The sequence below is a fragment of the Rhea americana genome, unplaced genomic scaffold, assembly GCF_003343005.1.
Source record: "Rhea americana isolate MKP2758 unplaced genomic scaffold, rheAme1 scaffold_64, whole genome shotgun sequence".
Lineage (NCBI taxonomy): Eukaryota > Metazoa > Chordata > Aves > Rheiformes > Rheidae > Rhea > Rhea americana.
This window is the reverse complement of record NW_028186801.1, coordinates 4,543,579-4,570,970: the sequence shown is the minus strand read 5'-3', so window position 1 is coordinate 4,570,970 and position 27,392 is coordinate 4,543,579. Positions and strand designations below refer to the sequence as shown.

General features: G+C 35.9%; 1 protein-coding gene across 2 annotated transcripts; it reads left to right on the top strand.

Moving 5' to 3' along the window:
• Nucleotides 1–27,153, top strand: NUP107 (nucleoporin 107). 2 transcript variants are annotated; one of them, XM_085320569.1, is made up of 28 exons: nucleotides 1–71; nucleotides 1,283–1,368; nucleotides 2,529–2,618; nucleotides 3,766–3,881; nucleotides 5,801–5,936; nucleotides 6,490–6,593; nucleotides 8,317–8,444; nucleotides 8,805–8,853; nucleotides 10,000–10,071; nucleotides 10,581–10,669; nucleotides 11,617–11,695; nucleotides 12,508–12,621; nucleotides 14,056–14,146; nucleotides 15,272–15,348; nucleotides 15,902–15,961; nucleotides 17,543–17,688; nucleotides 17,807–17,855; nucleotides 18,884–18,953; nucleotides 19,393–19,511; nucleotides 21,777–21,815; nucleotides 22,169–22,319; nucleotides 23,314–23,420; nucleotides 24,078–24,180; nucleotides 24,441–24,601; nucleotides 24,854–24,979; nucleotides 25,450–25,563; nucleotides 25,847–26,014; nucleotides 26,819–27,153. In XM_085320569.1, exons 1-28 carry the CDS (start codon nucleotides 64–66, stop codon nucleotides 26,924–26,926), a joined length of 2,760 nt encoding a protein of 919 aa, XP_085176695.1. In that variant the 5' UTR covers nucleotides 1–63; the 3' UTR covers nucleotides 26,927–27,153. The 2 variants fall into 2 exon arrangements, with proteins under 2 accessions (XP_085176695.1, XP_085176696.1); XM_085320570.1 differs by lacking the exon at nucleotides 1–71 and having other exon boundaries at nucleotides 2,522–2,618.
• The last annotated feature ends 239 nt before the right edge of the window (nucleotides 27,154–27,392 follow it).

Sequence of the window (27,392 nt, the reverse complement as noted above, 5' to 3'; positions counted from 1 at the left end):
ACTGCCGCTTTCGCCTTCCGGCCGGGCTGGCGGGAGCGCGCGAGCGGGCTGGCGGTGGCCGTTATGGAGAGGTGGGTGGCGGCCGTTGTGGAGAGGAGGGGGCGGCCGGAGCGGAGCTCCCGCCGCGGCCTCCCTTTCGCAGGGACGAAACGCAGCGGCGGTGGCGGCGCTTCCTCCCTGCCGGGCCTTGTCGTGCGAACCGGGACCGGGACCGGGACAAGCGCAGGAACGGTTTGGCCCGGCCAGAGACTTAACTTGCGTCGTRAGAAAGGTGTAGGCAGATGTGAGGCCTTTGCACGGTGTCCTACAGACAGGTCTGCGTGGACAAGCATAGCCGGGCTCCTTAAAAAACATTCATCGCATGCTTTCATTTGCAGTTTAGTTATTTAAATTATTGTTAACTAGATTCTTTCCATTCTGTAATGCGTGTGGACTTTCTCAGTCTGTGATGATTTGGGACATCTGAATTAAAAAAAAGTAGTGGGATCACGTTATTCTTTCAAGTTAAATTTCGATTTTAATACTGCTGTGGCTCTTTCTTAAAAAAAAATATTTAAAGAAAGTGTCTATTGTGGTGTAGAAGGAGTGAAGTAYGAATTTTCAGACTAAGTAATCACACTTTCCTGAGCTGATGAGCAATACTGGATGTTCTGTATGGGAAACTAAATAGTTATACTAAAAGTAGCAGTGACTTAATATAGCTTTGTTTTCAGTTTGTCAGTTGTGAAGTTGCACAAAGAATATCTTAATCTGTCTTTAAAGACTGAATAATCTGAAGCAACATGTTTTTCCTACTATTTCAAAGTTAATAGTGGAATAGCGTTAGGCTATATTCACATAAGATTTGAATAAAGATGTACAGCACTTTTGTCCCTTTTGTACAACATTTTCAGTACTAAAGGATTAATTGTTTTGTATCTTTAGTTTTCTTTCTCCAGCAGAGTAAGGAACAAATGCTCAGTAAAACTGCATGTTTTCTAATTTTTGGGTGGGTTTTTTTGTTGTTTTTTGTAAAGGATAAAGGTTTTGCAAAGCTTTTTGTTGTTCAGTTTTTGTTTTTGTTTTGTACTGGGTAGGCATAGACRTTTGGAAGGTATAGGCCTTCCAATTTGAAGGTGTTTCTTCGAAAGTGTTATTTCTTTGTCAATTAGGATTTGGAATCAAGATACGAAGTTGCTAGCCTTTGAAAGAAAGGATTAGYGGGAAGAATGTAACATCGTAATCTTACTTTGTTTTGCTTGGATTCATTTGCTTACTTTGTGTCTATATTGCTGTTTTATAGAAATGATTTTGGAGATGTGTTATCCACCCATGATACAGAGCTGGCCAGACCTGGTCAAAAACAAAGCTCCCAGAAAAGAGTTTCTAGTATCCTTTTTCTGTATAGGCTTTTTTATCTTCTTATGTTTAATTTTTACCTACTGTGTTCACAATATACAGGTACATTGACTGATGCATACAATCAATTTTTGACTGTATTTGCATTAATTATTTGARTTGTGGGCTAAATACAGGTGCATTGTGCATTACCTGCCTTCTAAACCTATACTGGCATATTTCTGTAGCATGATATTTTACTGTTTTCATAGGCTTATAAACTTGGATTATACTCAGTCCAGAGAGCTGTATAAGCTACAGCTGACTCCATCCTTCAGCTTTCTTCACTCCRTTATATCTTAATTTTATGTTCTTATGCTCTTTAAACTGTATTTTGTTTTATCTATATATTTTGTTTATTCAGTATATCTTAGCTTCCCATGCACAGTAATATTGATACGAGTGYGCATGTATATATGTAGATTTCTACAGAACTTTTTTTAATATTGTAGAGTTTGGCAGCTAACATAATGTTTTCTGATTATAATAACAAAAGAATCCAGTGAATCTTCTCATATTCTACTTTTGGGTAAGCAGAATAAAACTGTCAAGATATTGGCCATGATTATTGTTGTTGTTCAGAATCATGATGTTCTTGAACACTGATATAACTTATGGCACTGAAATGTTTGCACTGCTTCTTAGTAAACCATGCATAGGACATTGAAACTGATTAACTGAGAGGAAGAGGCAAAGTAGAGCAACAGGACCTTTTTATTGAAGGAATCAGCATCCTAGAATACAGAGCAAGAGAGCATTTYTGGTGTTTTTGATCTATACAGTCTCAGATTTGCTGATTATGAGTTACGCAGGATACAGTAGCTCCTTTCAAGAGGAGATGCTCTCCTTGAACCAAGCAGCTGAGAAGCAATGTGTCCTAGACTTGTCATGCCCACGTTTCTGAACTTTGCTTTGGTATGTCCCCACTAGCTCTCTAGCTTTCAAGTATCTGGTGACATATTTCATGACCTAATTTGGGCTTAATGAATGGGACTTTCTGCTTTAGCCTTGATAAGCTTGAAGAGCAAGATGTCCATTCCTTATAATGCTTTTGCTGCAACAAAGATTATTTCCTTCGAAGTATTTGCAGTCATTCTAGGTAGAGCTGAAAGTGTGTTTAGGAGTGTTTCTTAACTTGTTTTATTAACCAGTTCTTACATCCCTGGATGACACTATTGGAAACATGACACCCAGAGGCCAGTTCATCTCCCGAACTCCTGGTTCATTGCTTCGCCAGCCATGTAAGATTTTCTTTTCTTTAATTTGGTTAAATGAATAATATGCTAGGACTTCATAAATGATAATAATTCCTAACAAAAAGGCATGGATGTACTGGAGTGGGTCCAGTGAAGGGCCATGAAGATGATTAAGGGGTTGGAGCATCTGGCATACAARGAGAGGCTGAGGGAGCTGGGAATTTTCATCTTGAAGCCTTATCGATGTATATAAATACCTGACAGGAGGTAGTAAAGAAGACAGATCTAGACTCTTTTCAGTGGTCCACAGTAGAAAGACAGTGGGCACAAACTATGATACAGGTAATTCTATTTAAAACGGATGAAAAAACTTTTACTATATRCTGGAAGAGGTTGCCCAGGCAGGTTGCAGAGTCTCTGTTCTTGGAGACATTCAAAACCCAACTGGACAAGGTCCTGGGCAACCTGTTCTGATTGACCCTGCTTTGAGCAAGAGTGTTGGACTTGAATTCCAGAATTCGCTTCCATCCTCAACTATTTTGTGGTGAACAAACCCCCTAGTTACAGCATACATGTTCGTATATTATAGATGCATGCTGTTGCTTAAAAGTTCTGCATAGCCCCTGTGTGTCTTAATTTATTGTAAGATCTGCTGACTTCAGTTCTACTGGCTAGTAGCAAAGATGAATGCTGTTAGCATCAGCCTTCTTCACAAGCACAGGCTTCTTTTACGTCAGCATTGACAGCTCTGACAGCAAAACTGCAAGTTGTTCTTAGTGTTGACTTGATACTAAACATGGGAAAAGATCTGTAATCCTCTTAGTACCTCCCTCACTAGTTATGGCTGAAGTGAAGAGACATGCCCATTCCTCACACTTGGAGGTTAATATGAAGTTATATTATCAATAATGAACCTCCTTATTTCTAATTGTTGGTGTTAAGACTTGTTTTTTCTTTCTAATTAGCACTTGTGGGTTTGGTACAAGCCTTGGGATGGAGTGAAATAATGATAGACAGGAATAAGTTACTTCTCCATCAGATTGGTTTGTCTGTTTCTTCTGTGACTATGAGCAAGACTTCATAAACACTTCAATCTCAGTTAAAAGATTTCTTTTGGAGAGTGCCTTGATAGAGCACAGTAGCTTTAAGTACTTTTTTTTTTTTTTTTTTTTTTTTTAAAAAAAATTTTTTGTTACTGCACTAACTCGAAGTTCCACAAAGCTGCCAGATATGTCTGCCATCCTGGGAACTGGAGGGAAATCTCCTCAAATTCTGCAGACTCCTGGACTTTTTGGCAATCTTTCAATGGTAAGATAGAGCATGTTTTTCTTTACGTAAACTTACAAGAAGTTACGGATTTAGTGTTTCAGTGCTGTTTGCACCAAAGAGAAACTGTGGGTGGTTCAGGTTGCTGTATTACTGTGGTATTCTCTCTGTTCTTCAAGATGATGCAGTGAGGTATAAGTAGGGTTTTAAGGACTTCTTAAATATACCATATATGTTAAACTAGTCCTCTCGCATCAAACTGTGACTGCAATAATCTTGACTTTGTTTACATATTCCTCAAACACAGAAGTGTTTTATATCAGCAAATTAAATCTTTAGATTTATTCTCACTTTAGCACTCTCCAGTACTAGGCTTTGTGTCAAAATACAAACTTTAGAGAGCAAGCTCCTCTGATGGCTGTTCAGATGGCATTAATTATCTTCAATGTTTTTCCAAAGATGTTATAGTATGATTAGAGAAATCATCAGGAGGRACTTCTAATATATTTTATCTCCGTTATTTTTAAACTGACTCAGAACAGGTTAAGATGTGGTTTTGTGCCTGCATTCTAATTCATTCTCCCTTCTAGTTGTTCCTATCGGATGTTTTTTACAGCCTCTTAGTTTGTTTAAATTGTAAGGTTTTGGGACCTAGAGACCTATGATCACCATGTCATACAGCTCCTGGTAATGGGGATTTTCTTCCAATTCAGAGCCTCTTGGTATTTTGTAGCTAGTGTTTTCTGAGTGATGTTTGTATTAGCTTAGCATTTAGTGCTCTGATTTGGATATGAAGAATCCTGTTTGGGTTATCAGGGAGGCACTGAGGACTAGACGTACATTTTCACAGGAGAATGATGGAAAAAGGATTTAAAATTATGCGTTATARACATTTACCTGCTGATAGATAAGAACACTCAACAGACCTTTTTGTATTTCCCACAGAGACCTGATACGGTTTTACTGGAATTGAGTTTCTCCTTACTTCTATTCTTCTGTTCTGAACAGTTCAGAGTACTACAGCATTTTGTTCTGGTGGGCTAGCGGGCGGTAAAGGCAGAGAGAAATCAGGCAAGAGGAATACTGTGGGTAGAAACTGTGTCATAAAAGGAAAAACAATAGGTATATGTCTAMAGTTTTTTGAGTATATTTAAGCCACTGCTACAGCAATGTGTTCAGGTTCCCTGTTCTTACTGGTTTGRGCAGGACTGTCTTAGCAGTCAGAAAAGAAGAATCTACTAGTGGCACAATTCCARGTCCTTCTGTATGGTATTAATTGCTGCCATGGCGACAGCTATAAGAAGCTGCCCTGTCTGTGCAGTCTCTCCTGTCTTGGCCAGTTTGCTGCTTTGATGTCAGATATGTTGACAGATACCACCCCTGAAAAGTATAGATATGTCTGCATTTCCCCATTTAATATACCTGAATACTCTCTCTTATTTTAAAGATGTACTGCTTCGTTTAATAAGATAGTTTTAAGGAATTCACCAAGAATATTGAAAGCTTGTAGTGAATGGTTATGGTTCAAATTTTAACTATTTTGATTAATATTTCACAGATGCTTTATAACATAGTCAGCATTATTTGGCCTCTTTTCACTTTGAACAACATAAATTGGGTAGTAAAGGTTTAGCATAATAGAATGTGAAATGGTAGASTGATGCATTTGTTTTGAACTAAAAAATGATAGCACTCTAAAATTCAAGGTCTTATTAAATTAGCTTGTGGGTTAATTCCTGAATAAATTCATTGAGGATTTCCTTTTCTATAGAAAATTGACATTTTCAGAKGTGTTTGTTAAAGACAGTTATGTCTTATCTCAAGGCAGTTCGGTATTCATTTTCAGAGTTTTTTCTAACTCTATCAAAAATAATTGTTTATAGAAGGAAAAAAAATTGAGCGAGACTTATAGTAGTCTAACATTGCCATTTATTTTCCTTATGTTGCTGTTATGCTTTTAGTTGGATGAAAGTAACTGGACAATGGCACTGTCGCCCCAGCAAACAGGAATGTTTACAAATCTAGACCTGTCCAATATGACAGAAGATGTCACTATGAGTGCTGTACTGTTGCGTGAGGATGATCCTGGGGAAGCTGGTAAAATAATCTGAAGTTTTCGTAATTAACCACATCTTTTATTTGTAGACTATATAAATGTATATACTTATTTTCTTATTTTTATGTATTATTTTGCTGAGATACTTCTATGACAAGAACAGTCTACTTGCAAAAGTTCAGAAAGTCTCTGTTTCAGTTACTGGAGTTTTTCCAGTTGGTGTTTTCTGTGGAATCTGATGTCAATAGACAATCAATAGATTGGATGCTTTGGTGATGTAAGACACTGGATTAGTTTCATAGAGATACAGAAAGGAGTTTATCTTTAAAACTTACTCAGAAGACAAATCTATAGCAAAAATTATTTAATTATGACTTGCACAAAGTTTACCGTGTAGCTTCTGTGTAACTTTCTTAGCTGGTAAGTGCTTATGGCTTAATGGGATATAGATACTTCATATCATCGTTGTCTGCATTTAGTTTTAGTGATGGCAAGCTRTTTTGTCATCAAAAGGGGGTTTTGTAGCATAGGGGTTTTCTGTTATTTACCAAGTTGTCTTGCTAACGTGGCTGTTCCTGCTTAAATATATTCTAGCTACTATGAGTATGTACTCAGATTTTCTGCACTCCTTCTTGAATCATACATCAACTACCATTTTTGAACTTGTGGATGAGTATGAAAATATTTGTAACAACCAGGTAAATTGTTTGGCTTTTTTTTTTTAATTTACATTCCCCTCTCTAGGTTATATTGCTGTTTTCCTTTAAGCTGAGAAGTCASAGATGCTTTAAATCTACCAGCTGGTTGCAGTCTTGTAGTCACTGAATGCTAGCATTGAAGAGCATTTCTCTTTCCTCATGTGCTACTTTGGCACAGAAGTGCCCACTGTGTAGCTTGCTAAATTCTCAAGTGTGGTTAGGCTGCCATTTTGTTGTAAGTGCTAAGTGATGAGAAACATGAGCAGAAGTATAAATATTTTTGTTGATAGAGGTAAATTGGATAAAAAGTACTTCATTTCTCTCAGATATAAATAAATATAGTCATTGTATTATGGTGGTTTTACTGATTTCCAGTACATACCAAATAAGCTGGCCATAGAGGCTTCAGCAGCAGATTCCAGGCATCTCTGCTTTTAGATACAGTTTTTGATTTGATGGGCTATTGATTGTTAGTAACAGGAACTGGCAGTTTGAAAGGGAGTTAATATGCTTCTATCAGTAACAGTGTTGATCACTGAAAGAGGAGGGCAGATAATATTTTTGTTGTTGTTAAGAGACTTTGTGCCTGTGTCCATGTTAAGAAAATGAATTCTAGGTAGAAGGTTGCTAGCTGTGTTCTGTACAAATTTGATTTGGGGGCTGAATTGGAGAATGCTGACATCTTTAATGAAGTGCATACCATATTCCTGTTCCCAAGTGGGAGGGAGAAAAGAGAAGGAAAATAAATGTGAATTCAGTTATTATGTGAAATAATGGATCTTCAAAGCTGAAACGGAACAGGMGGTATTTGTGATTCCTCTTGTTTATGAATATTGAGAAGGATACCATCTACAAGATCATGGAATATAGAGTAGCTGTTTCAAGTCATCTGCAATGTCTGGCAGGGGCAGAGAGAGTTGAATGTGTGTTATCATCAAGGACCTACCAGAAGTAATGAGGGATGCTGCTCCAAGGACTAGCATGTGTGGTGCTAAAGGGGCTCTGGGAAGGGTTGAGGATAGCCCTGAGCGCTCTCACTGCCTCTCAGCTATGCACTATCAGTCCAGAGGCTTCTAACGGATGTAAATTCTTTCATATTTTGGGAGAGATAGAAGAAACAGGAAAGTATCTTCACCTCTGCTCATAAGGCTTTGATAGTACCCTCCAATTCTTTCCTCTAGTAAAAGTAAGAAAAAATGACATCACACAATTTACTGCTTCCCCCCCCCAAAAAAAAAGAAACAAAAAGAAAAAGAAAAGAAAGGCAACAGCTGAGTTTCTTCATTTACCAGAGCTGAAAAGGAAAGAAAGGGTATCTTTCAGGCACTGATAGTGTGCCTCACAGCACCAAAGCTGTCACAATTAGTAGTAGGACTCACTTTACATTTGATATTGATGTATATGGAAACATACACTTCTTTGCTGGTTGCCTTCTCCCCTCCAGTTGATCCGTATAAGCTGTTTTTGTCCTGGGCTTGAGCAGTGCCTTGCAGAACAAAGGTGCAGTCATTTTTRTTTGTTTGTTTTATGGCCTCTAGGCTGTTATAATATTTTTAGTTCTTAAGGGAATTTATGATTTGGAGCATCATCTGCCTGTTTTGAAAAGACAGAAATCTAACTTGGGTGTTGAGGGAGCATTCAGGATAATGAAAAGATTGCTGTGACAACTTAGGAAAAAATGATGGTGGACAATGCTAACCATGTGTAAATTTATTTACATCAGGTGAATATACTGGGGAAAATAGTTTATCGAGCAACTCCTGGACAGCAAAAGTTTTCAAAAACTGCAAGTGTCCTGTGGCTTCTCAAGCAGGAGATGGTAACGTGGAGACTGTTGTCCTCACTTTATAGGTAATTCCTTTGAAAAACACATGCTATATTTTTGTACTGAGCTTGCTTTCTTGGATTTATTTTATAGGAAATTATGACTCTTGAGCAAAGCAATTAAGTACCTGTTTATTATGTGTTTATGGAACTAGGTGCCAATAATTATGCCTATTTATCATCTGTTTATGGAAATAAAAGTTGCAGACTATCCTACTTTTATTACTTTTGTAACTTCTTGCATTTTCATAAATTAACTTTTTTTTTTTGGTAAAGGTATCTTTAAGCACTTCACTTGCATGTCAAATTGAAATAGTGGATATTATGCATTCTACTGGATTTTACTAGCTTTGTTTTAATCATTAAGGCTTGCAATTTTATTTCTAGAGACAGAATACAGTCTGCACTGGAAGATGAAACTGCATGTGAAATCACAGTAAGCTTTGGGGGTGGGAAAACTGAAGTTTTTCTTAAGYATTATATTTTAAAGTTAAATACTTGCATTTTCTTCTACAGTTCCAATCTTTCAACCATTCAAAATTTAAAGCTAAAAGAATATAAGCAAAAATAAAACTTATTTGATTTCTATTGAGATAAACATTTAACAATATATAGTTGTTTAAAGTTAATTTACCTAAATATTCAGTTATAAATGGAAAATATTAGTCTGAAAAAATTTTTAAAGTATTGTTTGCATCCCCTTAAGCTTTTTCCATGCATCTGGAAGTAATCACTTATTTATTTATTTATTTATTTTTAATTAAAGAGTTGGGTCAGGAGTGATAATGTTTTCATGGGACAGACATAATTTTGCTCTTCCTGAAAGAAGTATGYGTGATCTCAAGTTGTCTAGCACTTAGCAATCCTGACTATGGTTTATCTTGAGAGAAATCTGAAATTTTGCATTCAAGGTTTAGCAGTAGTCATCTTGCCTTTGTAAAATTTGTGATTGTGGTTGCTTTCTTCTCAGTCATAAAATAACTTTTATTAGGATTCCTGTTTCTGATTTGCCAGTGTTGTGGAGTTTTTTTTTTGTTTGGTTGGTTTGTTTGTTTTGAAACACATCTTTTGTTATCTTCTGTTCTTTTTGTTGCAACTCTAATGAGAGCTAACTTAATGTGGGAGGGCAGATGGAAGGGTCAGGGATCTTTCTGTTTTGGGGGGGGGTTATGCTTGTTTTCAGTTGTTCATGTTAATGGTGATTTAGGGTTTTGGAAAATGCCTTTTTTCTTTTGTTTTTTCCTTAAGTATACAAGAATAAATGAGATTTGAAGTAGTGAGTACAGTCAGTAGAATCAATGAATGTGCTATGTAGCATCTGTTTGTGACCATTCATTTGAATTACATTCCTAGTCTCATTCTCACAGTTCAGTTTAACTTGCTGTAAAAGAACATCCAAATGTAACAGATGTATAATATCACTAGTTTAAAAAAGGGRGGGGGGGAGGATAAGGGGGAGAGTGAAACCTCTCTGAGGTTTCTGAACCTCCAGAAAGTTCATTAGTTAATATATGCCCAGTTTGTCATTCGTATTTTTGTAGCAAGTTTTCTGTGAAGTAATTATCAGCTTTTTCTTAAATAGGTTTTAAATGCTAGTGAGAAGACAACTGTAGACAACTTGTTTCAGAAAGATTCACTTGTTCGACAAAGCCAGGTATGACTGAATTTTTTTAAAAAGAAGATGGAAGTAGATAGTAGACACTAAAGTTTGTAACGCTTTTGTTATGTAAATTATAGCAAATATGAGCTCTAGGCACTTTATTAAGCTGTTTCTAATACTTATTTCTTTATATTCAGCTAAGCATGTTACTCTGCTTATGCATAAAAGTAATACTGTTCATTTCCTAAAGATCAGATACAGTTTTTTAGGCTAACTTGGAGAGAACAGAAGGCTGAAAGTTATTGTCAATGGGAGTGTTGTTACTGATAATGGTGATTGAAAAGTTGATAAGTAGCATTACAGAAACTGCAGCATCTAGTGAGAAATAGAGATTAARTGCCTAAACAACATTCCTACTGGATACTTAAAATGAGTGGCATAGTCTCAAGAGGTGTACGTCTTTGGTCACGTATATAACACACAGATTCAGAGATGGGAGGAAGGCAGTTAAAAYAAACCTATAACAAGCAATAATTTAAAAATGCAATTTAATTTTATTTCAGCTGGTTGTAGATTGGCTAGAGAGCATTGCCAAGGATGAAATTGGGGACTTCTCTGATAACATTGAGTTTTATGCAAAGTCTGTTTATTGGTAAGTTCAGGCTTTCTTTGATTATATATGTACTTCCTTCAAGTGTAAAATTCTCAGACCTATTCACAGAATCACTCTTTTAAAAGTGGCTTTTTAGAAGTCGGACAATTCATTCATTTCTRTTTCTTTAAATTCTTAGATGTAAAAATTGAGTGTTTTTTCTTCCCTCCTCCCCCCTACTGAAATGACTCTTTTCACAAGTCAGTTATGGCTTTTGGGAGGAGAGGACTTGGAGGCGGGGGGGGGACTGAAGCAACTTAATTTAATCTATAACCTGGGTGCAAGTTTGGTTTTCTTGATGAGGCATAGTGTAAGATGATGGATGGCCACCTGCTAATCAGCTTTTTACTCACAGTGGATTTAAACCATTCATCTTATATATTTCTAAGGTGGTCAGCTCTTTGTCTAGTTTTAATTCTTGCCTGTTCAAGTTCTTGTCATTACTTTGTGTCATTGATCCTTCACTAGTAACCATTATTGTCATCTTTATTATCAGTGCTGGGTTTCAAGGCAGAAAAGACTAAAGCCCACTTTTGATTCTAAAGGCCTACAATAAACCTGGTTTTTAGGGCCAGTGAATATAGGTTTCTAGAATCAAATGTTCATCCTAAGTTGAATTCACTGTCTTAGACTGACTATACAGTGAATGTTAATGGGAAATTTTGTTCATGAGAAATCAATTCATAGTTTAAATATATGAATGATTGAAATAATGATGCTTTTGAAAGAAAACAAAGCTATGTGAATTGATTACAATATTCTGCTTCTACTGGAATTTCATATTTGCACAACAGTATCATAGCTYATTGTTCGTGGTATAAACCAAAGCATGTCTCTCTTGAAACCTTATTCTGTTCAGCCAAAAATACCTCCTAATATTGTGTCTTATTAAAAGATCCTTTCTAAATAAAAACATCTTTACTAAAAAATAATTGTGCTGCTTTTAGGGAGAACACACTACATATCCTAAAGCAGAGACAGCTAAGTACATACATTGGAAGTTCTCGGGCTCTGGTAACAGAGTTGGTAAGTATTATTTAAAAATCTGGTTTGGTTTCAAAACAGGTATAAATTGGATTAGAGAGAACATACATATTATTTCYACAACCATCAACCGAATTTAGTAATAACATCTAAAAATTACAAAATATTAAGTTGCAAAAAGATGAAAATCAGTACAGAAATCATGAGGCCATGCGGAACTAGTTGATGAGATGATGTCAGTCAGCGAGAATGTTGAAGCTGGAAGTTTTGGAATAATTACAAAATTAACTATAATTATTAAATCTGCCAGATGAATGAGATTCTAGAACAGCCTTTTTATTATGATGATGAAAGAGAAAAGCTTTTTAATTGGAAACTTGAACTTGTTATGAAGGAATTAGAGGATCAAACTTAAGGAACCAGGAAACTCTGGAGTTCCTTTTGGAATATGCAGATTTCTGTTTTCTTTCAGCAGTCACTAATTTTTACTAGCATGAGTATCTATGATCTGTGAGTTAGAAGGTAGAGGAAAAGACAGGTTGGTAGCTGGAGAGGCAGAAGGAGAAAAAAATTTTAAAGGTCAAAAGAGCTGTAAGATGAGAAGTTTTGAGCAAAAACAAGGTAGCAAAGTAAATGAGGGATTGGAATTCCTCCATGTGATAGGAGCAGTGATGTAAGAGGAATAAAAGAAACGAGAGGAAAAACAGGGAAGTGTCATGCTCGATGTAACATAGAACTTTCAGATTGTTTGCCAACCTGAAAAAAATGACTCCAAATTATAAAGCAGGGCAGAAAATCGCTGGAAAAGACAGATAAGTATCCTGCGGGTGAATGATAACTTTTTTTTCTTGCAGGATCCAGATGCTCCTATAAGACAGAAACTGCCACTTGATGATTTGGATAGAGAAGATGATGGAAGATTATTGAAGTATCTCTTCACTCTGATCAGAGCAGGAATGACAGATGAAGTAAGCCACGGAAAGTTATAGTATCTTCTTAGTTAACCAGTTTAGCTTATTTAGATCTTGCTATTAAAAACAAGCTGTGCGGTAAAATTTCTATTAAATTTGGCTTGCAGTTTTCAATTTCTTATTAATACTGACAGTGCTGGCCAGCTATATCAGTAAAAAATATTCTGCCTTTAGTTAAGTAACTTCAGGTGTAAAATAGATGTTACAGCAAAAAAATAGCACTTTTATTTTACTATTTTGACAATGTAACTTATTGTAGTGGCTAGACACGAAAAGTATTGCCAGACGAACACAAGGGCTGTTTCAATGAACTTCCTAATTACATCTCTAATAATCAATTGATTATTATGCAGACTTTTTGCTAGGTGTGTTAGAATGGAACATGCATGGAATTTTAATTGGAAAGTTGTTTGATGTATACTTTCCTTAGGAATAGTGTTAGAGTAAGCAACTCGTTCCACTGCTCTACTATCTCCTTAGGTATGTGATCTGAAGGGAGCTAATCACATTGGGGGCAAAAAAAGATATGTTTGTTTTTTATCACCTTGTTATAATAGTTATAATGGCATATCTGGAGGTGTGGTTTACTTCTTACTGAAAGAGTAAGGTAAGGTAATTGGTGTTTACTCTGAACTAAAGAAGAATCTCTGTTCATTTACCTAACAGTAAGTAATACACAGCATGTAAACTAGATCAGCTTGCTTGTCTGTACTTTAAATTTGCTCTTTGTCAGTACTCCCAAACTGTCTGTCTTTCCAGTATGAAGAGAGCGCAATTTGACTAAGCAAGTGAAGATCCCATATTTTGGTTTCTCTCTCATTGTTCATACTGTTCATACTGTCATGGAATGATACCAGTCAGTCAGACTAATTAGATAATATTTACCTGACTTTTTTTTGWGAGAGAGAACTTGGTAAGCAAGCATTTTTTCTCTTGTACAGTTTCTGTTCTGCAATCTATGCTATTCAAAATAGCCTTGAATAAACCCATTTGAGCTAGTGAGTAAACTATTGAACACCATTATGGGAAAGCTGGGGTTTTTAGAAATACATGAGGGATTTGGAAACCTAAGTCAACTGGAAAAATAGGTGGCTGCATGAAAAGATGAATTGTATATCTAAACAACAAGGTGATGTCTTCAAACTTATCAGAAGGATGCAAAACAGCTGTTTAAACTAGCAGAGATGAGATTGTAATGTTTCTCATTGCTATACCTATTGGCTGAAAAACTAAAACATTTAGTGAAGAAAACACTGAAATTGTATTTACTTTGAAACCATTTAGGTTTTTTTTTATTCTTTGTGTGTTATTTTTTSMATAGTAATGTCTCTGCATACATTAACTATTTCAATAGGGCTTAAGTTATTAAAAGAAAAGATGGTGCTTTTGCTACCTTGAAATCTGTTGCTGAGYAAATCCGTTATTTTTCAGGCACAGCGCTTGTGTAAACGATGTGGTCAGGCCTGGAGAGCTGCAACTTTGGAAGGATGGAAATTGTATCATGATCCTAATGTAAATGGAGGTATATGTTGCAAGTGCACTTTGAAGTAGATGTAAAAGCAGGAAAGCTTTCTCTTGATAGCTGGCTCTGGCAAAGAAGAATAGTTCTTTGCATCTTAAAGGCCTGTTATGTATCTGAAATATTTTTACTATATCTGATCAACATATGTAAAAACTAATAGGAAAAAGTTTTAGTTGAGGGTATGCATCCACCTAACTGCACCTACATCATCATCATATCTACCTAACATGCAATTTACACTTTCTTTTTGAGAAGCAAGCATAATGACTAGGAAATAAATGTCTGGGAATTCCAGACAGACCTCTTCCATCTCCATATAATGTTTCATTATGCATTTTTCCACATGTGAATTGTTCCACCTAGCAAGTGTTTTGTTGCTTAGACTCACAAAAGTTGGACTATTATGTAGTATCAGAAAACTTGAGAAAGGTGTAGTAGGACTAAAGTTCTTGAAATTTAAATGCAAGAAAAAGGTATGCTTTCAAACTACTTTGAAAGTGTTGAATTACCTTTCTTCCTTGATTCCAAGGTTTCTTGCCCACAGTCCTATTTGTAATATTGCTTCTGACTTTGCAGGATTTGGCAAAGAATTTAAAAACTTTGGTCTAAGTGCTATGCACATTTGGGCCCAGAGGGCATAATGCTTTGCTACATCCTTTTATTTTATCTGAATGCTTTGCAAGTTTCCTAGCCTTGCTTTGCATATGCCTATTTAACCTGCTGTCATGCTTTTTTCTGTGGCACATGCCCTCATACAAAGGCATGGAAAGTAGCAGCACTGAAGCAATGATCTGACATTTATTAGAAGCACATACACCTATTAAAAATATTGTACTTGCTAACTTTGGGGTTTCTAAATGTTGTAGCTGTGTTGTGGTGAAAAACATGGATTTTTTTCAAGACCAAAAAGCAGCTAAGCTTTAAAATACCATAATTTAAAATGTACATTTTCCAAACTTCCTTGAAAAGACACCTTATAGTCCCGTCAGAAGTATCAAGATCCTTTGGGAAGAGTTCCAAAGGGACTGAAAACTAGGTTAATAACAGAAAATAGACTTYAACTTCTTAGTGATTTCCTCTTTTTTTTTAATAGCAGCTGCTTTTTAAAATATCCTTTGCATGTAGGAAAAGAGCTGGAACCTGTTCAAGGGAATCCATACAGATGCATCTGGAAAATAAGTTGTTGGCGTATGGCTGAAGAGGTAAAATAATGTTGAATTGCTTGGTATAATGTACAAATTTAGCCTTTTTTTAAAAAACTCAGTAACATACTTTTAAGTAAACCTACCCGTTGTGTTTGCTGCATATAGGATTTGCTATCAGGGGGTTTTAAGAGGACTCTTGAARTAAATATACTTATGTATTGAAGTAAAAAACTGCATAATCAGCATCAATTTTTAAGACTTAGGAAATTTAGGCTGACTTTTTTTTTTAGTTGAAATTTATACTGCAGACGCTAAGTATTTGACTTTCATCTTGACTTAGTTGAATGAAGAAGGAAAAATACTGCTTTCTTTCCAGGTCGATACAAAATTTTCAGATGAGATATAAGGGGATGTTGTTGAAGGGGAAGCCATTTGCTATTAGCTATTGGCTCGTGATGTATGCCAATGTTGCTGTGGTTTTCCATTTCCTGGAAACTGTTAGGTGGAACACTTTGTTATGGATTAATGTGTAATGAAATTTAAAGTGAATAGAAAACAATACTACYTTTTTTTTAACCTCTAATATTTTATTTTTAAATGTTTATTTTAGGAACAGTTCAATAGATACGAAAGAGCCATCTATGCAGCACTCAGTGGAAACCTCAAACAGGTATGTCAAACCTCCTATTATTGATAATTAGTAGTCATGCATTTTCTTTCTTGTATGTGACAGTAATATCAGAAATATTGTTCTTGATTAATGTACTTCTTAAAATAATCTAGTAAACAAGAATATAGCAAACAATACTACTTTAGTAGACATTATCTCTATAGGATTGTCATGCCTTAATTAAATATACTTGATAGACTTCTGTTGTTGTTATTCCTGCTAGCTATCAGTAAAACCACTTCAATTTTTCTTGTTTAAGGTCTTCTCTATTTCATTATTATTTAAGAGCACATATAGTCGCTTTTCTGCTTATGCAAAGTATTCTTATTTGTCCATTTTTTGTCTAGTTTTAAGTCTCAAGTGTTAGACCAGTTGGCGTATCCAAAGATTATTTTGTAACTAGATATCACTGTCAGGAAGTTTTATTTTTCTGTCAAGTATCTTTAAGCAGTTTTCTCTTTTTACTGCTTCTAATTCTCCAAATGTGTTTTGAGGTGTCTCATTCCTATCTAGGGATTTTTATTAAGAAGCATGAGGAAAATTAGACAATAATATTGGAAATGTTTCTGTGCTGTTATATTTATCAGTGGTAAGCTCCTACTTGAGGACTTGTTTGGGTTTTGTTTGCTCGTTTAATTCTGCTGTATCATTCCAAGATAGAAAGGTAATTCTGAAAATAGGAAGGTGGAGGGTAGGGAACATTTTCAGCTTTATTCATCGAAGTTTAAAATGTAGTCCTTTCATAGAAGAAAAGGTATAGTAAAGTTATATAGAAATACGGAGGAGATAAGTTGTTTACCTTCTTTTGGTAGAACTGAGGGACTGAAGTTTATCCATTTTAAAATTACTGTAAGAGAAACTTTTATTAAACTGTAATGTTGTCTCTGGAACTTCTTGTCCCAGGGGGTCACAGCTGAAAAAGTCTAGCGCAATTCAGAGAAGCATATGTAAAGGCTTATATTTTTTTTCAAAGAGAGTTACTAATTACATTATATATAGGCTGTCTTGGGAGCTTAATCAGTTATCTTTCAAATTGGGATTTTCAAACTTCCCATTACCTATTTTAGAGGTACAACGAAAACTAAACATCCAAACAAACTACATGTTTTATTGTCTGTATGCTTTTGGTTTCTGAATTCAGTCAGGTCATTCAAAAACTTCAAGGTGGTATTGCCACCAAAGCAGCAGTGCTGCTGCCCTTCACCATTCCCCACTGCATTGTGGTTTGTGCAACCATGACATTAACTAATAAGGCAAACTAATCCTGTTGAAAAATGACCTGGCAGAAAAGTGAATAGTTCTCATCTGGATGGGTTTTCTAAGCTGATAAGTGGTATCAGAATGGTGCCATGTGTGTAAGCAGCATAGGGCTATTTCTTTTGATTATGTTAAAATAATCAAGGAACTAGAGCATTATGCAGCAAATGGATTTTTTGCATCCTGTGTTAAAAAAGCCAAGGCTGCTGTCCAAAGTATTAGCCTCTTTGAGGCCTGGAGATCTGATCGTAAATTACAGTTGCTGTGTTCAAATTCTGATATTTCTCTATCTCTGATTTAATTTTTACTCTTTTTAATATGTAGCTTCTTCCCGTTTGTGATACGTGGGAAGATACTGTTTGGGCATATTTCAGAGTCATGGTGGACACTCTTGTAGAGCAGGAAATCCGTACTTCAGTAATAACAGTAGAGGAGATGGAAGAACTCCCTAGAGATTATTTAGAAACAAAGTAAGTTTTAAGTAACATTTATGTTCCTACCTTCAAGGAACTATCCATATGACGTGACCTTTTCACAAATTCAAGCTAGCATTTTTTTGTTCATTCTTCTGTCTCTCTTATTTTGAAGCTGGACTTCAGAAAAAGTTTTTGAAGAACTTCAAGCAACAGACAAAAAGGTATATGTTAATTACAGTCTCTCCCCTCAGAAAATCAGTGTTCTTGGTTTTAATCATCTGCACAGTGATGGATTTGTTGGAAATTTTCTGTAATGTGTACTTTCTTAATTATAACTGACTTTTCCATATGATGCCACCTTTTAATGATGAAAAAGATACAGATCTTGTCCCAGATCTGCCAAGCTAGCTAGCTATGCTAAAGAAATAGCTCACTATAAAGTACTGTCAGACATAAAAAGCAGAAAAATAAATCTTCTATTTAACACTTAAATGAAGTGTTTGAAGATTGATTACGTGCAGTTTTATTTATAGGAATTTTGTGAGTGTATTTCAATTCCCTAAGCATTTAGGAGACTATTTGCAGACTGTGTTTCTGCATTACTTTTAAGAGCCAGGATATTTATTACGTTTCAGATGGAATATGTGTGACTTATCAGATAATTTGGTAATGACTAAATTGAAGCTTGATTTATTTTTATTTGACAGAAGAAACAAATAGCATTCGTCATGCTGTTAATTGGAAGACAACTTACAGATTAATGCAATTAGCCACAGATACACCCAGCTGCCTTTCTCAGCTTGTAGAAAATGTAAAGGTGCATTTGTATCATATTTCCTGCATTAATTCTTCAACAGAAAAACTTCTCTTCCAACTTAAAGAAATTTCATGGGACTTGCTTTCAAGGATTTATGCACACATTGCTACTACTGTGTTTTGACAGAATCCATTTTCTGTAACAATATTATTTATTCTCCAAAGCAAAAAAGCCTTAGTTTTAGATTTTTTACAGGGTAGTATTAACTCCACAGATCTGTATTCTGGTTCGTTCTTTCAGTTTGTCAATATTCTTGTAATTTGACAGTCAGATAGCAGGTACATTTTCTCCTGTGCTCTGTGCAGAATGCCATTTGAAATAAAATAGCTTTTTTCCCTAAGGAACTTTTGCTTTATTTGTAAATTTGCTGTCTTTATACCTTACACTACAAGATTTTTATTCAAAGTTTGAACTTTCTTTTTCCCTCTGCAGAGAGTGATAGAGGAAAATCAAGAACACTACCATGTGATTCAGAAATTCATTATACTAGGAGATGTAGATGGTGAGCTTTCTCCGAAGTGATCTTTAAATATCTACTGACTACATTATTTCTAGTAACTTTCCCAGAAGCTTAAAAGTGAATGGGTTTTAGAAGTGCACGGTAGGCAAACTCCACCTAAAAACTAAGCGGTGTGCTTCTTTTTTCAAGAATTACAGTGACTTTCTGCAATTTGACRTAACAAAGTAATTTTCAAAGCAGCTGTGAAACATGCAAATGTGTTGGAATGTATATGATAACGTTGCTGTAACTTTTTCTGAGAAATGGCGAAGTACGCACAGCAGATATTTAAGCCAAACAGCAAAATCTTTTCAAAACTGATGCAGTTTTGCTTTATTGGACTTTTAAAGCTRAAAGATGCATAATTTTGAAATATTTCTTAGGCATTTTTTTCACCTTTATCATGATATAGCTAACATAAATACTGACTTGCTGACTACAGGTTTGATGGAAGAATTCAACAGATGGCTTTCAAAAGACAGAAGTGTGCTCCCAGGACACCTCCTTCGTTTCATGACACATCTTATTCTGTTTTTCCGCACTTTGGGCCTGCAGACTAAAGTAAGTTCACTTGTATTTGATTTGCTATAATAGCAATATCCACTCACTGTATTAGAAATGCATGTATGTAAATAAACAAACTGCATACAATGATGCTGAGCTACTACTAGGCAGATGAGGAACTGCATGCTTAAATAGTGTATTTGCTGATTTTGGAGCCTAAAAGCAACAGACAAAATTTAAAAAGAGCCTCATATCCACTCCAGTTCAGGCTGTACTGACTGAATTTTTTTTCCCAAGGATAAATAAGCTTTTTACTGAGGAGGACTCAGAATTCAAGGTTAGGCTTATATTCATAGCAGCCAAGATGCTTTGTATATAACCTGATSTTAGATACAGCCCTGGGGGTTGTACCTATTGCTGTGAGCTCATAAGTGTTTTTGTTTGAGGTAACTGGCTGCTTTTGATGCTAGCTGAAGGTTTCAGATTTTGTCCAAATAYTTTCTAAGTACAGCTAATTAGCTACCTAGCCTCTTTGTGATAAATAAACAGATAGGTCATGTAGCTGCAGTAACTCCTTTCTGAGGCAATCACAAATAATTAGATCTCCATTTCTACTGCCTTCAAACTGCTTTAGAAGCAGTTATATATCGAATGAGTTTCTGAATGTAACCTATTTCTGCCAAAAACAAGTGTGTGTTTGCATTAACTGATGAGGATACAGCTCAAAGGTATTACACTCTTTCTCCATGTCTAGAATCATTGCTTTGCTCCCTTGTTTGAACTTCTCTCAAAGTCACTTATTTAGCTAATTGTGTGTGTGTGGGCGGGGGGGGGTGTTAGAGATTGTTCTTATTTAGCCAGAATCACGTTTTGATAGAGTGCATCTTTAAGCTGGAGTAGCTTAGAATGAGTTGTTAAGAGTTGTTAGCATATTTTTGCCTGGAGGTGGGAGAGGGCAGAAAAGGTGAATCTCCTAGATGAATTCCAGTGTGGGAAGATGAGTAGCTGTTGATTACTGCCTCTGTAACCTTGAGAATAAATGAATTTACCAGTAGACCTCAGAAGGGAGGCGTAGTTGTGCAAGCTRTTACGATGTTCCTTATTTAGTGTTTTGAGTATAACTCCTACAGGTGTATGCTTAGATGAAAATCTCCAATTTCACTTATAAATGGTTTTGGTTTTCACATGAGAACTGAGAACGTTCTACTTGAGTAATGCTTTTGAAGTATCAAAGTAGAGAGGCAAAAAGAATGCAAACTTGTTTCTGTTGACTGTTTTAACACTTGGTATAAGGGGTGGTTATGGGAATTTGGCAACGATYCACTTGCATGGTTTTAGCACTGTTCAGCTTATAGACTGACTGTATTTGATTATAGTAGATCAGGGACTGAAACCACGTCGCAGATGAAAAGTTGACTATTGCTGATCTATTCTATTTCTAAATAAACTCTTTAGGGAGTATGAAAGCAGTATATAAACTTATAAGACTGAAGTCAGCGGTTCTAACATAAACATCAATTAAAAGTCTTAAGATGGGCTGGTACCTTGCTTATTTTGTGAACCATGACTCATACACTGCAGTGTTTGACAATAGCTTTAGGTTCTCAGATGACTGTTAAATGCAGCAAGAGATACTATCTTGTAGGCTGAACAAGGGCTCTAAATAGACTTCATTTAATGTTATTTTTAATTTTTAGAACCTAGCGGGAGTGGTATCGCTCTCACTACTTGCCCTGGCATAGATGCAAGTCTGCATAGATGGAAAGTATCCATATCAAGCTAAAATAATAGTTCTTCACAGTAACAAATGCTTGATTCTTAGCTAAAGCAGTCTCAGTTGCTTGGACTATACTTAGCAGTAACAGGTGAGCCAGAGGGTATCAAAAGTCTTTCTCCATTACTCCTTTATATAGGAACATAAAAATTTTGTGTGATGAAACAGGGCATGTAGCACATTGCAGTAATCATCTCGAGTGAAAAAAACAATACGGTAAGCTGGAAGGATCAACAAAAAACGTAAGTTTATCTGTTAGCAACTATATGGTGCAAAAACTAACTTTCCAATTAGTCTAAGAACTACATCTAGTTGCTGAAAAATAAAATCCTTGAAACACTAACTATTTTAATCAGAAGACATATTTTTTTTCAATCAGCCTCCAAGAAAACAGTTCTCCCAGTCGAGCTGTTTGAATTTGTAGGTTACTGAATCATGGATGAGCAGAAAATCTTGTGCCCATGTAGTAGTGATAATTGCAAAGTATGATTGTTTTTGCCGCCAAAAAAAAATAATTAAAATTTGAATTTTTGTTTGTTTGTGATAAGGAGGAAGTTTCTGTAGAAGTCCTAAAGACCTACATTCAGGTAAGCTTTCAAAAGTGTATTTTGTTTTCTCTGAAATACTTCAGGCAAGGAAGAAAAGTGAAGAAAATGACACATTAAAAACTAGAAGATGGACAGAGCTATGATGCAGTTAATGCTCTCCTCTTAAGAGATGGCTAGAACATCGCGTGCATRTAGAGAGCTTCTGTTAGCAGTGTTTAAATACGAGCTAGTTTTAGCAATTCCTGTTTAGAAGCTGATAATTCAGCGAAATCTTTTTATATGTGAACAAAATAATCAGAATTCTTTGTTACATGTTGTTTAATATTCATAACTTACGTGATTACACAGGGGGATATAGTATGGATTCTTAATACTTGTTTTTTATTCTGCAGCGAATGATATCAGAGAAGCACACAGATTTAATAGCATTTTATGTTAGCCACTTGCCCCCAGAGCTAGCTGTTGCTCAATACGCTTTATTTTTAGAAGATGTTACAGAAAGTGATCAACGCCACCACTGTCTTGAATTRGCAAAAGAAGCAGGTGAGATATGCTGACACTCTAACTGTCATTTTTCAAATAAATAAAACTACTTTGATCACTTTTTTGAGTAGGTATATTGTATTTTCTAACTATAACCTGGAATTGCAATTCTTATTTTTAATTTAAACTAAATATTATTTTTGCTTTGGTCACATTGAAACACAACAGGAAGTAAATGCCAACTACTTTTCTCAAATGCGTTTTCTGAAGTTTTACATAACGATGTTATTTAGTTCAGGGAACTAATGGCAAAAATCTACACTTTTTATGGATTTGGTAAAATTATTAATGTGTTATTTTTTTGGCATGTTTTCAGTGTTCTTTCTCAGGCACTGTGGTTATTTGCATTACTTGTAATCTCCCTTCCAGGCCTCTAYATCAAATTCAAAGAGACCTTAATGAAGTAGCTCACTTTGTCTCCTGTTTTACAAGGCCTCTGTGYCACTCAAACCCAAAACTCACAAAGAAATTGTTGCTGCAGACTTCATTGTCTAGCTTTTCTTCAGTTATTTTTAGCCATTTCACTGTAAAAACTTAGCTAAGACTTGAAAGATATGTTAGAATTTCAGAATCTTTAAAAGAATTGTTCTGAACTTCTGGTGCATCTGTGTTAAATCTGATATTCTTTCCATTTACTTGAAGATTACAGGAATTAGTAGGCTTARCAAATGCATGTGTATATGTATTAATTAATTAATGTGTATGTGTATAATACATACATACTGGTCCCCTGGCACAGACTGAAAAGCTTGTTAGTTATTTTTTATGACTATCTCTTTCTCATGTTTGATACTCTCTTTAAAATCTCAGGTATCACTTTTCTAAATGCCTGCAATAAATTATGTCTGTCAAAAGCCTATAATTCAGTCTGGCAATGTGAGCAGGGACAGACTTATAAGAATGGCTAGCAGTAAGAAACRTGATCAACTCTGAAATTCACTTTGTGGCAAGTTTAAATTCATGATCACTGTTATGTAATTCTCCCTTAACTTAGGTCTGGATGTTGCAACCATTACAAAAACTGTTGTTGAAAACATCCGCAAGAAGGATGCTGGTGAATTCAGTCACCATGATCATATGTTAGATACTGGAACAACTGAGGTGAGTACATCTTGTAGGGCAGATACTCAGATAGATACTAGATACTCCAGTTGGCAGCATTGTGAGTACAGATTCCTTTACCGTAAGTGTTTGGTTGGTTTGGTTTTGTGCCAAGGAAGCATCCCTTCCATGTGACCAAGTGACCCTGAATGAATTCATAGCTTCTGTTTCTACATCTCCTTGACCACCTGGGCTGCAGTGTGTGTCACACTGCAGTGTGTCTATAGGGAAACAACAAGTAGAGATGAAGCCCATGAGATGACTGTGACAAAAATATGTTGGAACTGAGATTAGGATATTATTGTAGCTTCTAATTACTATGAGGATTAGTCTTTTGGATCTCAGATGTACCTTACTATGTGCCTGAGGCACATGTTCTGGCCACTAGTTGTTACCTTAACTGACAAATTGTCACCTGAACATCGGTTGGACCCAATTTGGTATTTCAGTGATAAGGGATTGTTAGCAGTTACCATTTATTCTTCCTTATCTTTTGATACTAAAGTTGTGATTAAAGCTCTCTCTTATTCATGTTTCGTAATAACTATGCAAAGATCTCTAGAAACTCATGTATTTCAACGACCAGATTTAGTGTATTTAACATCAGCTGCATGCTTGAAGTGTTACTGAACCTAATAAATATGTTGGCTTTTACAGGCGGATCGATTGAAAATAGATGTAATTGACTGGCTTGTATTTGATCCTGCACAGAGGGCAGAAGCACTTAAACAAAGCAATGCAATCATGAGGAAGTTTTTGGGTACTGAACTTCACATATTATATTGTAAATTTTTTAAATGCTGTTTTTTTGTTCTCTTTGACTATTGGCATTAGATATGAATTAATTTTGAATCTAGTCTATTAAAAAATATGGGTAATATAGTAGAGAGAGATGGGTATGAACCATCYTTTTTTTTCTTTTTTTTAACCTCATAATGGCTTAATTGTTGATAGCTTGTCAATTTTTATAAATAAAGTATGGAAATTGCAAAGCCGTTGATACTCAACCTGTTCTCATAGCATCCAAGAAACACGAAGCTGCAAAAGATGTGTTTGTGAAGATTCCCCAGGACTCTATAGCAGAAATATATAACCAATGGGAAGAACAGGGAATGGATACTCCGCTTCCAGCTGAAGATGACAATGCTATAAGAGAACATTTATGTATTCGGGCATATCTGGTGAGTTTCAAATATGCTGTATTCCAAATTATTACTTAAAAATAATGCTGGCTTTGTCTTGATGTTAAAATTTTAAGCTTTATCTGATTGATTTAACTTCTGATTGCTGGATGCCCTGTAGTTGAGATTTTGACAAAGTAGTGAGGTTCTTTTTATATTTGAAAGCACATGGGCTTTTGTGCATTTGATGAAATTCTTATAATTACATAAATGAGTTCAAAATGTCCAAACACTTTTTCCAATGCAATCCAGGAAGCCCATGAAACCTTCAATGACTGGTTTAAACACATGAACTCAGCTCCACAGAAGCCTTCTTTGTTACCTCAAGCAAGTTTCACTGAGAAAGTGGCCCATGAACATAAAGAAAAGAAGTATGAGGTAAGTAAAATTTCATGCAGTTTTTTATAAATCATTTACATTTGTGATTAGGAGGCAGTCTTATTTTTCATTTCTAAAAAGAAATGAGATGTTCCTCCCTCTTCCCCTACAGCTCCCACCCTTCCCCTCAAAAAAGTTCTTTTTGAATATCTGGTTAGTATAAATATGCTGTATTCAATTTAGATTAGATAAGTATTTATTTTATAAGTATGGCAGAATAAGTCATTTAAAATGCCTAATGCTGTAATGGCTTTGCTTCTGAATAACCTGTTCAACACTCTTACAGGGAATTAAGCAAGCTTATAAATGGCTGTTAGCAGTTGRCTTTTAGGTTATAGCTGTTGACTGAAGGTTTTCTTTCGAACTAGAGCTGTGCTAACTGGTGTATGCTAGGGTRAAAATACTATGTTAAAAATGTATCTTGGAAATTATCCTATTCTGCAGTACATAATTTTTTGTTTCTTTGCCAGATGGACTATGGTATTTGGAAAGGTCTCCTGGATGCTCTTACAGCTGATGTGAAAGAGAAAATGTACAATGTGTTGCTGTTCGTTGATGGAGGATGGATGGTTGATGTTAGAGAGGTAAATGAATTTCTATATCACTGCATAGACCACAAAGAGCTGGATTTTACGCAGTTGTGCCTTTTGTGGTAGTCTTTAAATTAGTGTGCTGTGCTCTACTCAACTATAATTCACTCTGGCTGTGACCCATTACAAGTTTCTTCCGCTTTAGTTGCCGTATCAGTTGGATCTGTGGGCTAGCTCATGCAGTTTTTGCCTCTGACACTACTGCTATGTGAAGATAATACTGTGTTGCTCTTTGAAAGAAATGCTTATACACTAATATATATTTTACTATGGTAAGGATGCTGAGGATGACCCTGAACGAACACATCAGATGATTTTGCTGCGAAAGCTGTGTCTGCCAATGATGTGCTTTTTACTACATACAGTGTTACATAGTACTGGACAATACCAGGAGTGCCTAAGACTGGCTGACACAGTTGCTTCTGAGCGGCACAAGCTTTATACGGTGAGTTACTAACAGCTTTAGACAGCTTAACTTCAAATTAAAAGTTCTGTGACTGGACTCTGGGGAAAAAGATGTATATAGAGAGAGAGGAACACAGTGTACGTTCCTAAACTTAAATTTCTTCATCTGTCCCATTCACTGTAGTAGGAAAGGATTGTCTGGGACACTGACATACAGAATCAGAGTTAAGTCTGACACACTGCTGTTCTCTTGAATTTGACAAATTTGTGACGAATAGTTCTGAGTATTACAGTCATTGATTTGTGGAGGGGGGCTATTGAATTGAAGCAAGTTTAACTGTAATCATTTTTGGGGTGTTTTTTTCATGTCAGAAAACTTCAAGCAGGTTGTTTCTGAGCAGTTGGTTTACCTGACATTCCCTCTGCCCAAACCCCTGAAAAATAACCCAAAACAAAATCACTTAAAGTAGTAATAATTAATAAAAGAAAATCCCAAGGATTGGAAATCCGAAAAAAAAAATCCACTAAGGCTAAGACGACGACTGTGAGGAATTTGCATAGATTGACTTAAGATTCCTGACACTAATAACCAGAAAATTAAACTTAGATGGTTCCCAATGATCCTTCTAGTAGTTACTGAGAACTACTTGCAGGTTTTGRGTACCACCACTAGCTTCTTGTCCTTTACTGAAAGCCATTCTGAAATGTCAGGATACTGACACTGTCTTAAAAGGAAAAAAAAAAAATCCAAAACACAGAGTAGCTTAATTAACCACCATTTACTTTTTAAATCAGTGCTATACAGTGCAAATAACTACCTTTTATTATGTATTTTTATTCCTAGGTATTTTCAAAAGAGGAACTCCAAAAGCTTCTACAGAAGCTGAGGGAATCATCTCTGATGCTGTTGGACCAGGATCTTGATCCTTTAGGGTATGAAATTCAATCATAGAATTTCATTCTAGATAGTGACAGAAACTTCTGAACATCAAGTCTAGATGTGCTAGCCCTAAAAAGAATAAAACAAACATGAATCAGAACATTAACTGATGTTTTTAAAAAAGACAAATCCCACCCTCACATTTCACTTTTGAAGAATGCTGACTGAAACTTGAGAGGATATTTGTTATACAGCCTTTTCCTATTATTTTTTTTCCTAATAAAAGTGCTTTGCAAACAGCAGGCTTGTTCATTCTGTAGTGTCATTAGATGAGTGGGGGGCTCGTATGAGCCTCCTTAATCTCCGTTCCGCACCAAAGCGCTGCCTGCAGCCTGGACACACAGCTCAGCAGGAGGAGGCTGCAGGAGGGCGCGCACGGAAAGCAGGGGAGGGGAGCGCAGGCCCCAGCGAAAAGAGACTCCGAGGCAGAACAAGCCGCGAGGGCTCCCAGGCGCCCCTCTGACAGGGGGCCCTCGAA